The sequence below is a fragment of the Nerophis lumbriciformis genome, linkage group LG13, assembly GCF_033978685.3.
Source record: "Nerophis lumbriciformis linkage group LG13, RoL_Nlum_v2.1, whole genome shotgun sequence".
Lineage (NCBI taxonomy): Eukaryota > Metazoa > Chordata > Actinopteri > Syngnathiformes > Syngnathidae > Nerophis > Nerophis lumbriciformis.
Genome location: NC_084560.2, coordinates 15290211 through 15305420, shown reverse-complemented (window position 1 = coordinate 15305420; position 15210 = coordinate 15290211). Strand labels below are relative to the sequence as shown.

The 15210-nt window shown below is 40.7% G+C and overlaps 1 protein-coding gene across 1 annotated transcript in view; it reads left to right on the top strand.

Moving 5' to 3' along the window:
* The window catches only part of LOC133613814 (electrogenic aspartate/glutamate antiporter SLC25A12, mitochondrial-like), a 73596-nt gene that overhangs the window by 51712 nt on the left and 6674 nt on the right, over window positions 1–15210 (top strand). Inside the window, exons 12-14 of the mRNA XM_061971629.2 lie at window positions 2790–2842; window positions 3027–3107; window positions 8592–8732. Coding sequence (XP_061827613.1) covers window positions 2790–2842; window positions 3027–3107; window positions 8592–8732 — 275 coding nt within the window. The remainder of the gene's footprint in view (window positions 1–2789; window positions 2843–3026; window positions 3108–8591; window positions 8733–15210) is intronic.

Genomic DNA, 15210 nt, shown 5'->3' with positions numbered 1-15210 from the left:
GGAGGTGGGGGTGGGGGGCGTGGTCGGGGGTGGGGCGGGGGGCGTGGTTAAGATATATATATATATATAAGAAATACTTGACTTTCAGTGAATTCTAGCTATATATATATATATATATATATATATATATATATATATATATATGTATATATATTTTATTACATGTATATATATATATATATGTATACATATATATATATATATATATATATATATATATATATATATATATATATAAATAAATAAATAAATAAAAGAAATACTTGAATTTCAGTGTTCATTTATTTACACATATACACACACATAACACTCATCTACTCATTGTTGAGTTAAGGGTTGAATTGTCCATCCTTGTTCTATTCTCTGTCACTATTTCAGAACACACACATTATACAAATATACATTATAAAATCAATAAGAAAACGGGAGCTCTAATTTGGGAGTCTGAATTAGGATCAGAAGTTCCTATATAAACATTGCGCACTCACGTCGCCTTTTTGTATTGATTACTGCAGCTGTGCACTGGATTCATTCACATATACAAACTGCAACTCACAAACACTTTAGAGTTAGGCTCCACCATCAGAATGTGTACTTAAACTTATAAAGATCACATGGATATTATTCAGTGAGTTGATTCACCAAAACTAACCTGTTATACAGGAGGAAAAAGCACACAGGACGTTTCAATTGTTCACAGACTGGTCGCGCTCATCAGAATGACAAGACACTTCCGGTCTGCAGGTGATAGCATTCAATTGGGAAGAAACGCCCTACTGCCCCCTACTGACCAATGTGAATACTGATAAATCTGTAATGACAGCTCCAAAAACGAATTCAAACCATAAAATAAAATAAATAAATCAACACAAAAATGTGACACATTATGGGTGGGTCACATATGCATGTACAGTAGATGGCAGTATTGTCCTGTTTAAAAGTGTCACAACATTGCTGTTTACGGCAGACGAACTGCTTTACGGGGGACGAAAACTTGACTGCTGTTGTTGTGTGTTGTTACCGCGCTGGGAGGACGTTAATGAAACTGCCTAACAATAAACACACATAAGAAACTAAGAACTCGCCCTCGATCATGTTTATATGGTGGGAAAGCGGACGTGAGAACAGGCTGTCAACACGTCACTCAGGTCCGCATGGAGCTGGAGGGGGCGTGGCCTCCAGCCCCCCCCCTGAATTTCGGGAGATTTTCAGGAGAAAATTTGTCCCGGGAGGTTTTCGGGAGAGGCGCTGAACTTCGGGAGTCTCCCGGAAAATCCGGGAGGGTTGGCAAGTATGGCCTAAGTATTCATTAAAAACTTTATTTAACAAGTATATTTAATATTTTTAGTCACTGCAACAATATACACAGTTTGAACAGTAACACTGTCTGAATACAAGAAAATAAAACGATGTAATCTAAGTGATTCTTTGTACCCCGTGTTTGATAATCACTGGTCTAAATAACATGTTGGTGTAAATTGTGCCCCACATGCGTATTTATAACCTTTTTTTTTTTTTTTAAGTCTGTCCGCAAGATTTCTGGAATGAATAAAAGCAAACCTAACCCTCTCCAAAAATACCATAATTTAACTTTTGAAAATGTGCACTCTTTAAATATATTTTGAAGTTTATCGCCGCTATTTTTTTCCAGACAAATCAAAAATAAACTTTATAAACAGGACACAGATTCACCCGGTCACAACATCAGGTGCACCTGCATTAAAAAAGGCTGGTTTTGAGGTTATTATGTGCTTTGATTGATTGATTGAAACTTTTATTAGTAGATTGCACAGTAGACTACATATTCCGTACAATTGACCACTAAATGGTAACACCCGAATAAGTTTTTCAACTTGTTTAAGTCCGCAGACCTTGATTAGATGAAAATAATGCTTTATCCTATCTTTTTTTTGTGTTTCCTTAAGCCTGAAGCAGATGGGGGAGGAGCTCCTCCCCTTTTTGGGTAAGAGCTCAAATAAGTACGTCCACCTCGCTGTGACGTCACAATGTAGCCAGACTGCAAAACCCGGTGAACGGAGGTATCCAAAACTGCGTGCAAGCTCACGCCAGAATGCACGAACCTTATGCTTTGTCACTTTGACATTGTGTAATACAAGTATACGACATCTGTCAATCAGAAATGACAAAATTCACCATCAGTCCCCTTTAAAGTTCTTAATTCATTGATTGACCGTCGAGAATATGTTGTGGTCGACCTCCTACGTCGGAATTCAAAATCAATTGCTCATCAATCACAAGCTTTTGTAACAAAGACCAGTTAATGTTGCCTTTATCAAACATGTATTGACTATATAAAGTAACATTTTAACTGTGTGATTTATTAATAATAAACTATCATTACCTTTATACAAACTAGCGTGTGCTTTGGAGGTGATTCTCTTCACAACACATCTCACTTTGTTGGACTTCCGTTATTTTTCATCATAGTAATATTGTACTGAGCAGCCGGGACAGAGGCATTTGTATCACCTTCCTACAACGCATTAATTTTAATTTCTAGTTCTATGGTTATCATCACAGTCCTTGTCTGTGCCACCACCGGCAGGAAAGACATCAAAAAGCCCAAGAAAAAGCAAAAGACCCCGTATTGAATGAATGAAGGGACTAGTGAGGATTCATTGTATATGCATTGCTTTCATGTGCACATCATTCTGGCAACTTTTAGATTGTCCTTCCTGACGCTCAGCAAAGATAAAAATCAGCATTAATTTCAACTTTGTCTCTGACAGCGAGCCTCGCTAATGGTATCTATGAATAATATTTTGCAGGTCTCCTCCCGCAGCTCATCGGCGTCGCCCCGGAAAAAGCCATCAAACTCACGGCAAGTCATTGCTCTTAGAGTGCCGCCCAAGTTGCAGTGAACGAGTCGCTGCGTGAATGGAAAAAAACATGCAGGCGCAATCAGGACGCAACTCCCGACCACAAGTTCATGTTAATGTTCTGCTATCAAAGGCGGGATTGTGTCTCATCTGCTTTCTTCCCTCCCTCTCTTTCCCTCCAAACAGATGAATGATTTTGTCCGAGACAAGTTCACCACACAAGATGATTTCATCCCTCTGGCTGCAGAGGTTCTAGCTGGCGGATGTGTAAGCAGAACACATGTCTGTCATTTCCAGAATGTACTGTCTTTCTTGCTTTCAAATGCTAGTAGGATGATACCTTACAGCAGTGGTCTCCAACCACCGGTCCGTGACGCATTTGCTACCGGGCCGCAGAGCAATATTAAAACCTCTAAAGCAGGGGTGTCAAACTCAAATACAGAGTGGGCCAAAATTTAAAACTGAACAAAGCCGCCGGCCAAGGTTGAACAAATTAACCTTTTGATAGGGACCCAAACAAGTTTTGCATTGAATATTGAACAAGCAAGGCTTATATAACTTTATAGTGACATGCAAAATCAAGTTTCAAATAATAATAATAATAACCAAAAAATATCAATGGCATATCAAACACAATTTAAATAAAAATTGAATGCCTCTTTTCTATTTGCAGCCTTCTGAGGTAAATATCAACATTAACTTTTTCCATAGGCTAATAAATTTGAAAATAAAATAATGAATAAACCAACCATTCAGGACTTTAAACTGCTCACTTTGCAACACACTGATCTAATCTGATGTGCCCAAGCCAGACACCTGCCATCTTTTCTGGGATGCTAGTTCATTAATGTCGGGGCTCAGGCTTTGAGCAGAGGCAACCTTCATTATCCAACGAAGGTGTTCATCAGTCATTATATCTCGTAGTCCACCCGGACCACAGTCTTGGGGGCGTGCCTTAAAGGCACTGCCTTTAACGTCCGCTACGAGCTGTCGTCACGTCCGCTTTTCATCCCTTCTAACAACGTGCCCGCCCAGTCACAAGATATGTGCGGCTTCTGTACGCACACACACGTGAATGCAACGCATACTTCATCAACAGCGATACAGAGGGTGGCCGTATAAATAACTAACACGGTTAGAAATATACGCCACACTGTGAATCCACACCAAACAAGAATGACAAACACATTTCGGGAGAACATCCGCACCGTAACACAACATAAACACAACAGAACAAATACCCAGAACACCTTGCAGCCCTAACTCTTCCGGGCTACAATATACACCCCCGCTACCACCAAACCCCGCCCCCCCCCCCCACACACACACACACCTTGCAGCGTCCTGGAAGAGTTAGTGCTGCAAAGGATTCTGGGTATTTGTTCTGTTGTGTTTATGTTGTGTTACGGTGCGGATGTTCTCCCGAAATGTGTTTGTCATTCTTGTTTGGTGTGGATTCACAGTGTGGCGTATATTTCTAACAGTGTTAAAGTTGTTTATACGGCCACCCTCAGTGTAACCTGTATCGCTGTTGATCAAGTATGCGTTGCATTCACTTGTGTGTGCGTGCAGAAGCCGCACATATTATGTGACTGGGCCAGCACTCGGACTGGATGAAAAGCGGACGTGACGATTTTCGGGAGGGGCACTGAAATTTGGGAGTCTCCCGGGAGGGTTGGCAAGTATGAGAATTAGCGGTGAATGCGGTGTTACTGCGGCACCGCCGCTGTATATAATCGGCGGGCCAGCTCTAGTGTTAATTTGATATCGCCTCAAGGGCCAAGTGAAATTACACGGCGGGCCAATTCTGGCCCGCGGGCCAGAGTTTGACACCCATGCTCTAAAGGCTTAGTTGGCCACATATGTGCACATCACCTTTTTAGCTCTTATTTCCAAAATTGTGTACACTACTGAATTGGGGTCTTATGGCCGCTTATGTGGACACTTATGCCTACCGGTACATTAAACAGGTCCGTGGTGCAAAAGAGGTTGGGGACCACTGCCTTACAGTACTTAGCAAACATGCACAGTATATATTCAGTACAGGCCAAAAGTTAGGACACACCTTCTCATTCAATGCGTTTTCTTTATTGTCATGACTATTTACATTGTAGATTGTCCCTGAAGGCATCACAACTTAACAACTTAACACCTGTGAAGTGAAAACCATTCCAGGTGACTACCTCTTGAAAGCAGTGGTGTGCAGACCTTCTCTGCTGGCCTAACATAACCAGAACTCATCATCATAATCCATCCATCCATTTCTACCGCTTGTCCCTTTCGGGGTAGCGGGGGGGGGGGGAGCCTATCGTAATTAAAGATACAATTATTTTTTAATTGACTTTTCCTAAATATCTAAAAGTATTCATATTCTCATGTCATATTATTCTCGTTCCAGTTTTAGTTTTAGTTTGTATCCAATCAGAATTCAGATAGCTTATCAATCAATCAATCAATCAATGTTTATTTATATAGCCCTAAATCACAAGTGTCTCAAAGGGCTGCACAAGCCACAACGACATCCTCGGTACAGAGCCCACATAAGGGCAAGGAAAAACTCACCCCAGTGGGACGTCGATGTGAATGACTATGAGAAACCTTGGAGAGGACCGCATATGTGGGTAACCCCCCCCCCCCCCCCCCTCTAGGGAGACCGAATGCAATGGATGTCGAGTGGGTCTAACATAATATTGTGAGAGTACAGTCCATAGTGGATCCAGCATAACAGTAAGAGTCCAGTCCACAGTGAGGTCAGCAGGAAACCATCCCGAGCGGAGACGGGTCAGCAGGAAACCATCCCGAGCGGAGACGGGTCAGCAGCGCAGAGATGTTCCCAACCGATATACAGGCGAGCGGTCCACCCCGGGTCCCGACCCCAGACAGCCAGCACCCCATCCATGGCCACCGGACCTGTGTGTCTCCCCTTCCACAAGGGGTAGGGGGGAGCAGAGGAGAAAAGAAAAGAAACGGCAGATCAACTGGTCTAAAAAAAAAAGAGGGGGCTATTCAAAGGCTAGAGTATACAAATTAGTTTTGAGATGGGACTTAAATGTTTCTACTGAGGTAGCATCTCTAACTGTTACCGGGAGGGCATTCCATAGTACTGGAGCCCGAATAGAAAACGCTCTACAGCCCGCAGACTTTTTTTGGGCTCTGGGAATCACTAATAAGCCGGAGTTCTTTGAACGCAGATTTCTTGCCGGGACATATGGTACAATACAATCGGCAAGATAGGATGGAGCTAGACCGTGTAGTATTTTATACGTAAGTAGTAAAACCTTAAAGTCGCATCTTAAGTGCACAGGAAGCCAGTGCAGGTGAGCCAGTATAGGCGTAATGTGATCAAACTTTCTTGTTCTTGTCAAAAGTCTAGCAGCCGCATTTTGTACCAACTGTAATCTTTTAATGCTAGACATAGGGAGACCCGAAAATAATACGTTACAGTAATCGAGACAAGACGTAACGAACGCATGAATAATGATCTCAGCGTCGCTAGTGGACAAAATGGAACGAATTTTTGCGATATTACGGAGATGAAAGAAGGCCGTTTTAGTAACACTCTGAATGTGTGATTCAAAGGAGAGAGTTGGGTCAAAGATAATACCCAGATTCTTTGCCGAGTCGCTTTGTGTAATTGTTTGGTTGTCAAATGTATGGTGGTATTATTAAATAGGTGTCGGTGTTTAGCAGGACCGATAATCAGCATTTCCGTTTTCTTAGTGTTGAGTTGCAAGAAGTTAGCGGACATCCATTGTTTAATTTCATTAAGACACGCCTCCAGCTGACTACAATCCGGCGTGTTGGTCAGCTTTAGGGGCATGTAGAGTTGGGTGTCATCAGCATAACAATGAAAGCTAACACCGTATTTGCGTATGATGTCGCCTAGCGGCAGCATGCAAATACTAAAGAGTGCAGGGCCAAGAACCGAACCCTGGGGGACTCCGCACGTTACCTTAACATAGTCCGAGGTCACATTGTTATGGGAGACGCACTGAATCCTGTCAGTAAGATAAGAGTTAAACCACGACAAGGCTAAGTCTGACATACCAATACGTGTTTTGATACGCTCTAATAAAATGTTATGATCGACGGTATCGAAAGCAGCGTCCACGTTGATCAATTCTTGGTAATGTCGTGACATCAATGATGGTATTTTGAGAGGTAATCATGGAGAGAATGCCAAGAGTGTGCACAGCAGTAATCAGAGCATAGGGTGGCTATTTTGAAGAAACTAGAATACAAAACATGTTTTCAGTTACTTCACGTTTTTTTGTTAAGTACATAACTCCACATGTGTTCATTCATAGTCATGAAAATAAAGATTGAATGAGAAGGTGTGTCCAAACTTTTGGCCTGTACTGTATATTTATAATTAAATCATAATGGAATAGTGAGGTGCCCAGAGATGCCCGCCTCTACTAATAGTCATGAAAATTGAAGACCCCTGGCTTAGAAGAATAAATATGACATCTAAAATGTCAGCAGATGGTTGCAGACACATGGGGGAGGAAAGCCTGATTATTTGGATTACTTAAAAGGTTATCAAGGTGTACGCTCTAAAAAAATGATGGTGATTTAATTTGTTCATTTTTTTCAGCAGAAGCTTCTTAAGCTATTATGCAACATTAATAGTGCTGTATTTTGATTGAAAGGTATTCCTCCACTGATATGTTTATTGTGCATCCCACAGAGCTGTTTCCACTCTCCTGGAGCTAAAATAATCCAAACAAAGCTCTCGGTATGATGCCGTGCAAACTTTAACCACAATAACAAACATATTGTGAATCATTTTGAATGTGAGCAGTGTTGCTGGCCATCCACAGGCCGGCAGCAGAAGAGCCCCCGCAGGTTGCTGCTGGAGAAGCGCGAGGTCTGCGGGGTCGCGACCCCTGTCAAGGTGTAATTGGAGCGGGGGTCCTGGATGAAGCCAGTTTTTGCTCACTTGTGATTGAGTTTGACAGCGTCCTGCATACCTCTCAGCTGCAGTTTGGGAAAGACAGGAAGTGTCTTTCCCAAACTGAAAAGGATACACCCCATCTCAGGCCTTCTTTGATTCCTTTGGAAAGGATTTACCGCACCCCTTTTTCTTTTTTTTTGGTTTCCTCTGAAAGACTGCCAAATGATGGCTGGCATCAGAGCAGTGAGGAAGATAAAAGCGAGGGCATCCATCTTCAGAGCAGCGGATGCCGCCCCCGCTCTTTAAAAATGACTTCATGTGCTGAAGCTTTTTTTAGATCTAGCGCGGATGTTTACAGATAAGACCCCTGCCCTGAATGTCACCAGCGGCCATCCTGGGGCATGATTAGTTTTTGGGGGCAGGGGTGATGAATGTGCCTGAGTCATAGGGCGTCGTGCCTCAGGGGGCGGTTGTGCGTCCGGACCCCGAGCCGTCCGGGGGTGAGTCAGCGCTCTTCCCCCCTGGGAATGAGGCTGAAATTGGGAAGTGTGCGGGGCAAGGCTGCTCACCTCCGCCACAGGAGGTGCCTCCAGGGAGACGAGGGGGCAAGAGGGCCTGTGCCGGGGTCACAGCCTCGCGAGCACGGCCGCGCTGACCTGACCCCTGCCGCTCCATCAATGCCTGCTTCTTGTCCGCCACGTTGACAACGTGAGATCACAGCAGGCATGAAAAGTCGCTTTTGTCTTGTGATAATTGACTACAAAAATGCTGACACGTCATCACTAACTTTAGAAGAAGATCCTCTCTCACCTCACTTCTGATGCAGCAACTGATCCACGTGTTGTTGACCGCAGGCTGGAGGCTCCCAGGTGATTTTCACCAATCCCCTGGAGATCGTGAAGATCCGCCTGCAGGTGGCCGGAGAGATCACCACGGGCCCCAGGGTCAGAGCTCTGAGTGTTATCAGAGACCTGGGCTTCTTTGGCCTTTACAAGGTGGGTCAGCACCTCTGCTCCAAAGTGGAGGACACACTGTAACAAAAAACACAACAAAAAAAAAAAAGAGTTCCATGAACAAAATATGTGCAAGCAACATTATAAACGTTTTAACAATTTTTTTTGCTGTTGTTGTAAATAATATCTGTTCTGTGGTACTGCTTGGTTTAATAGTCATCCATCACAGAAATGCATCTGAAGCTGTCGCCACCATAAACATCTCAATCAATCAATCAATGTTTACTTATATAGACCTAAATCACGAGTGTCTCAAAGGGCTGCACAAGCCACAACGACATCCTCGGCTCAGATCCCACATCAGGGCAAGGAAAAACTCAACCCAATAAGACAATGAGAAACCTTGGAGGGGACCGCAGATGTGGAGACCCCCCCCGGGCGACCGGTGCAATGGACGTCGATTGGATCTAGCATAATATTGTGAGAGTCCAGTCCATAGTGGATCTAACATAACAGTGTGAGAGTCCAGTCCATAGTGGATCTAACATAACAGTGTGAGAGTCCAGTCGATAGTGGATCTAACATAATATTGTGAGAGTCCAGTCCATAGTGGATCTAACATAATAGTGAGAGAGTCCAGTCCATAGTGGATCTAACATAATAGTGTGAGAGTCCAGTCCATAGTGGATCTAACATAATAGTGTGAGAGTCCGGTCCATAGTAGATATAGCATAATAGTGTGAGAGTCCAGTCCATAGTGGATCTAACATAATAGTGTGAGAGTCCAGTCCATAGTGGATCTAACATAATAGTGAGAGAGTCCAGTCCATAGTGGATCTAACATAATAGTTTGAGAGTCCAGTAAATATTGGATCTAGCATAATAGTGAGAGTCCAGTCCATAGTGGGTCTAACATAATAGTGTGAGAGTCCAGTCCATAGTGGACCTAACATAATAGTGTGAGAGTCCAGTCCATAGTGGATCTAACATAATATTGTGAGAGTCCAGTCCATAGTGGATCTAACATAATAGTGTGAGAGTCTAGTCCATAGTAGATCTAGCATAATAGTGTGAGAGTCCAGTCCATAGTGGATCTAACATAATAGTGTGAGAGTCCAGTCCATAGTGGATCTAACATAATAGTGTGAGAGTCCAGTCCATAGTGGATCTAACATCATAGTGTGAGAGTCCAGTCCATAGTGGATCTAACATAATAGTGAGAGTCCAGTCCATAGTTGATATAACATAATATTGTGAGAGTCCAGTCCATAGTGGATCTAACATAATAGTGAGAGTTCAGTCCATAGTGGATCTAACATAATAGTGAGAGTCCAGTCCATAGTTGATATAACATAATATTGTGAGAGTCCAGTCCATAGTGGATCTAACATAATAGTGAGAGTTCAGTCCATAGTGGATCTAACATAATAGTGTGGGATTCCAGTCCATAGTGGATCTAACATAATAGTGTGAGAGTCCAGTCCATAGTGGATCTAACATAATATTGTGAGAGTCCAGTCCATAGTGGATCTAACATAATAGTGTGAGAGTCCAGTCCATAGTGGATCTAACATAATAGTGTGAGAGTCCAGTCCATAGTGGATCTAACATAATATTGTGAGAGTCCAGTCCATAGTGGATCTAACATAATAGTGTGATAGTCCAGTCCATAGTGGATCTAACATAATAGTGAGAGTCCAGTCCATAGTGGATCTAACATAATAGTGAGAGTCCAGTCCATAGTGGATCTAACATAATAGTGAGAGTCCAGTCCATAGTGGATCTAACATAATAGTGAGAGTCCAGTCCATAGTGGATCTAACATAATAGTGAGAGTCCAGTCCATAGTGGATCTAACATAATAGTGTGAGAGTCCAGTCCATAGTGGATCTAACATAATAGTGAGAGTCCAGTCCATAGTGGATGAGCATGATTGATTGAAACTTTTATTAGCAGATTGCACAGTACAGTACATATTCCGTACAATTGACCACTAAATGGTAACACCCGAATAAGTTCTTCAACTTGTTTAAGTCGGGGTCCACGTTAATCAATTCATGGTAGACACCGTGTGTAGACGTAAAAGGGAGAACGGGCGTATTTTGGCCTAAAAATTCTCTCCATGAGCTTCAAGAGGAAGCCACCTGAAATGGTTTTCACTTCACAGGTGTGCTTGAAGCTCATGGAGAGAATGCCAAGAGTGTGCAAAGCAGCAATCAGAGCAAAGGGTGGCTATTGACTATAGAAAGAGGTTTTGTAGCAGAACCTCCAGGTTCTGGAACAGCTTCTTCCCTCAGGCTGTAAAACTCTTGAACGCATCATAATAATCCCCTCAATTCCCCCCAAAAACTGATTAACTGGCTGGAATATAAAGACAATATAACATACATCCATAAACGTGGATGCATATGCAAAAGTGCAATATATTTATCTGTACAGTAATCTATTTATTAATATCCGCACTTTATTGCTCTTTTATCCTGCACTACCATGAGCTAATGCAACGAAATGTCATTCTTATCTGTACTGTAAAGTTCAAATTTAAATGACAATAAAAAGGAAGTCTAAGTCTATTTTGAAGAAACCCCGTTTTCCATATGAGTTGGGAAATTGTGTTAGATGTAAATATAAACGGAATACAATGATTTGCAAATCATTTTCAACCCATATTCAGTTGAATGCACTACAAAGACAACATATTTGATGTTCAAACTGATAAACTTTTTTTTTTGTTGCAAATAATCATTAACTTTAGAATTTGATGCCAGCAACACGTGACAAAGACGTTGGGAAAGGTGGCAATAAATACTGATAAAGTTGAGGAATGCTCATCAAACACTTATTTGGAACATCCCACAGGTGAACAGGCAAATTGGGAACAGGTGGGTGCCATGATTGGGTATAAAAGTAGATTCCATGAAATGCTCAGTCATTCACAAACAAGGATGGGGCGAGGGTCACCACTTTCTCAACAAATGCTTGAGCAAATTGTTGAACAGTTTAAGAAAAACCTTTCTCAACCAGCTATTGCAAGGAATTTAGGGATTTCACCATCTACGGTCCGTAATATCATCAAAGGGTTCAGAGAATCTGGAGAAATCACTGCACGTAAGCAGCTAAGCCCGTGACCTTCGATCCCTCAGGCTGTACTGCATCAACAAGCGACATCAGTGTGTAAATGATATCACCACATGGGCTCAGGAACACTTCAGAAACCCACTGTCAGTAACAACAGTTGGTCGCTACATCTGTAAGTGCAAGTTAAAACTCTCCTATGCAAGGCGAAAACCGTTTATCAACAACACCCAGAAACGCTGTCGGCTTCGCTGGGCCTGAGCTCATCTAAGATGGACTGATACAAAGTGGAAAAGTGTTCTGTGGTCTGACTAGTCCACATTTCAAATTGCTTTTGGAAACTGTGGACGTCGTGTCCTCTGGACCAAAGAGGAAAAGAACCATCCGGATTGTTATAGGCGCAAAGTTGAAAAGCCAGCATCTGTGATGGTATGGGGGTGTATTAGTGCCCAAGACATGGGTAACTTACACATCTGTGAAGGCGCCATTAATGCTGAAAGGTACATACAGGTTTTGGAGCAACATATGTTGCCATCCAAGCAACGTTACCATGGACGCCCCTGCTTATTTCAGCAAGACAATGCCAAGCCACGTGTTACATCAACATGGCTTCATAGTAAAAAAGTGCGGGTACTAGACTGGCCTGCCTGGAGTCCAGACGTGTCTCCCATTGATAATGTGTGGCGCATTATGAAGCCTAAAATACCACAACGGAGACCCCCGGACTGTTGAACAACTCAAGCTGTACATCTAGCAAGAATGGGAAAGAATTCCACCTGAGAAGCTTAAAAAATGTGTCTCCTCAGTTCCCAAACGTTTACTGAGTGTTGTTAAAAGGAAAGGCCATGTAACACAGTGGTGAACATGCCCTTTCCCAACTACTTTGGCACGTGTTGCAGCCATGAAATTCTAAGTTAATTATTTGCAAAAAAAAAAAAAAAAGTTTATGAGTTTGAATATCAAATATGTTGTCTTTGTAGTGCATTCAATTGAATATGGGTTGAAAATGATTTGCAAATCATTGTATTCTGTTTATATTTACATCTAACACAATTTCCCAACTCATATGGAAACGGGGTTTGTACTTACAGTTAACAACTTTCCATCCATTTTCAACCGCTTGTCCCTTTCGGGGTAGCGGGGGGTGATGGAGCCTATCCCAGCTGCACACGGGCGGAAGGTGGGGTACACTCTGGACAAGTCGCCACCTCATCAGATAGACAGACAACATTCTCATTTGTCAAATGATATCAAAACACGTGTTAGCCACAAAGATTATTGTTTATTTACACATAAACCTTAGGTTCAAGGAGCTTTATTTGTACACATTTGCACCTGTGCGGCACACAATTTGGACTCAGGTCCCGCCGATATTAAAAAACAGAAATAAATAGTAAACATAAGGCACTTAACAAGAGGTAGGACAGAGATTAGCCGGCTGATTAGAAAAATAAGTACTATCCATATCCAGTAATATATAAGTAAACTTTGATTGACTGATACTGCATGTATAAAAAGGGACTCGTCAGTAACAGACAAAAAATACTTTTACTATGTGCTAAAACAAACAAAATTAATACTACATGTTTTTAACTAAACCGTCAATAAAATTACTTACTTCAAGACGCTGTTTAAAACTTCCTCACAGTAACATTTTTGAAAACACAAAATACAACAAGTATGTTAGCATTAGTGGTTTAACAGAACACTATTGTCTAAATGTTTCACTATTACAAAGATTATGTAATGACATTATTTTTATTTTTACATGCCGAAATAAAACCACGGACGGTCACTCACCTGGTCTCATCAACAGGTACGCGCAGGGAGCGCGTGCACGCGTACAAAAGCAGTCCAATTGAAGCGACAAACAATTATCAGTCATGTTGTTGTTATGATAAAATATACATTGACTGTTATGATAGAATATATATTCACTGTTATGATAAAATATACATTAAATGGCAGCTAACGCTAGCTATCCAAATTGCTGCTATACACTAATGTGCGTGTACGTGTTACGTACGTACGTGATTACGTCATTACGGAGGACAGAGCGCAAAAAAGTGCGTCAAATACATTAGGAAGTTGGCGGCTTCGAGGCGTCTGTGGAAATGTTGTAAACAACCCCTTTAAGTCATATTTTTTCCCCTAAAGAAACTTCTCTATTGTGTTGTCTGTCTAATTGTAATAAATGCGGACGAGGCGTGTTGGCGGTTTGCTCCACATTCTCTACCGCGCATGCTCATCACTACTGTGTCATGCTGGGTAGTAGTTCTTATATTCCCTAGCTCATAACATCACATCTTTCCCCCTATTAGGAATTAATGTTTAGTTCAATAAAGTGGGGTTTTTTTTAGCTTTAACTTAGCATTGGAAGCACATTTGCAAACAACTTTTCTCTTCATAGAATTTTCTTTCAATAAGAAATAACGTGCAAAAAAATGTCAAAGCATCATAACAAACATAGTCATGTCTTTAAATTATTTACTGAACTTGTGTGAGCCTATGGCTTTGCACTTGGTGGAATTAACACATTATTATGCCTAATTTGGACAACCAGGTATGGTGAAGATAAGGTACTTTTAAGAAAAATTCATAAAATAAAATAAGATAAATAAATTAAAAACATTTTCTTGAATAAAAAAGAAAGTAAAACAATATGAAAACAGTTACATAGAAACTAGTAATTAATGAAAATGTGTAAAATTAACTGTTAAAGGTTAGTACTATTAGTGGACCAGCAGCACGCACAATCATGTGTGCTTACGGACTGTATCCCTTGCAGACTGTATTGATATATATTGATATATAATGTAGGAACCAGAATATTAATAACAGAAAGAAACAACCCTTTTGTGTGAATGAGTGTGAATGGCGGAGGGAGGATTTTTGGGTTGGTGCACTAATTGTAAGTGTATCTTGTGTTTTTTATGTTGATTTCATAAAAAAAAAAAAAAAATGATACCGATGATAAAAAAACGATACCGATAATTTCCGATATTACATTTTAACGCATTTATCGACCGATAATATCGGCCATCTCTAATATATATATATATATATATATATATATATATATATATATATAAAAATATGTGTATGTATGTATATATATATATATATATATATAAAAATATGTGTATGTATGTATGTATATATATATATATATATATATATATATATAGAAATATGTGTATGTATGTATATATATATATATATATAGAAATATATATATGTATATATATATATATACATACACATATTTATATATATATATATATATATATATATATATATATATATATATATATATATATAAATACACATATTTATATATATATCATTCTATTTTAGTTACTTTATTGAGTTTACAACCCTCTGGCGTTGTTTTGTACTGTTTTTGTACTTACTCTGATTATAATTATTTCTCAATTGTTTGTAA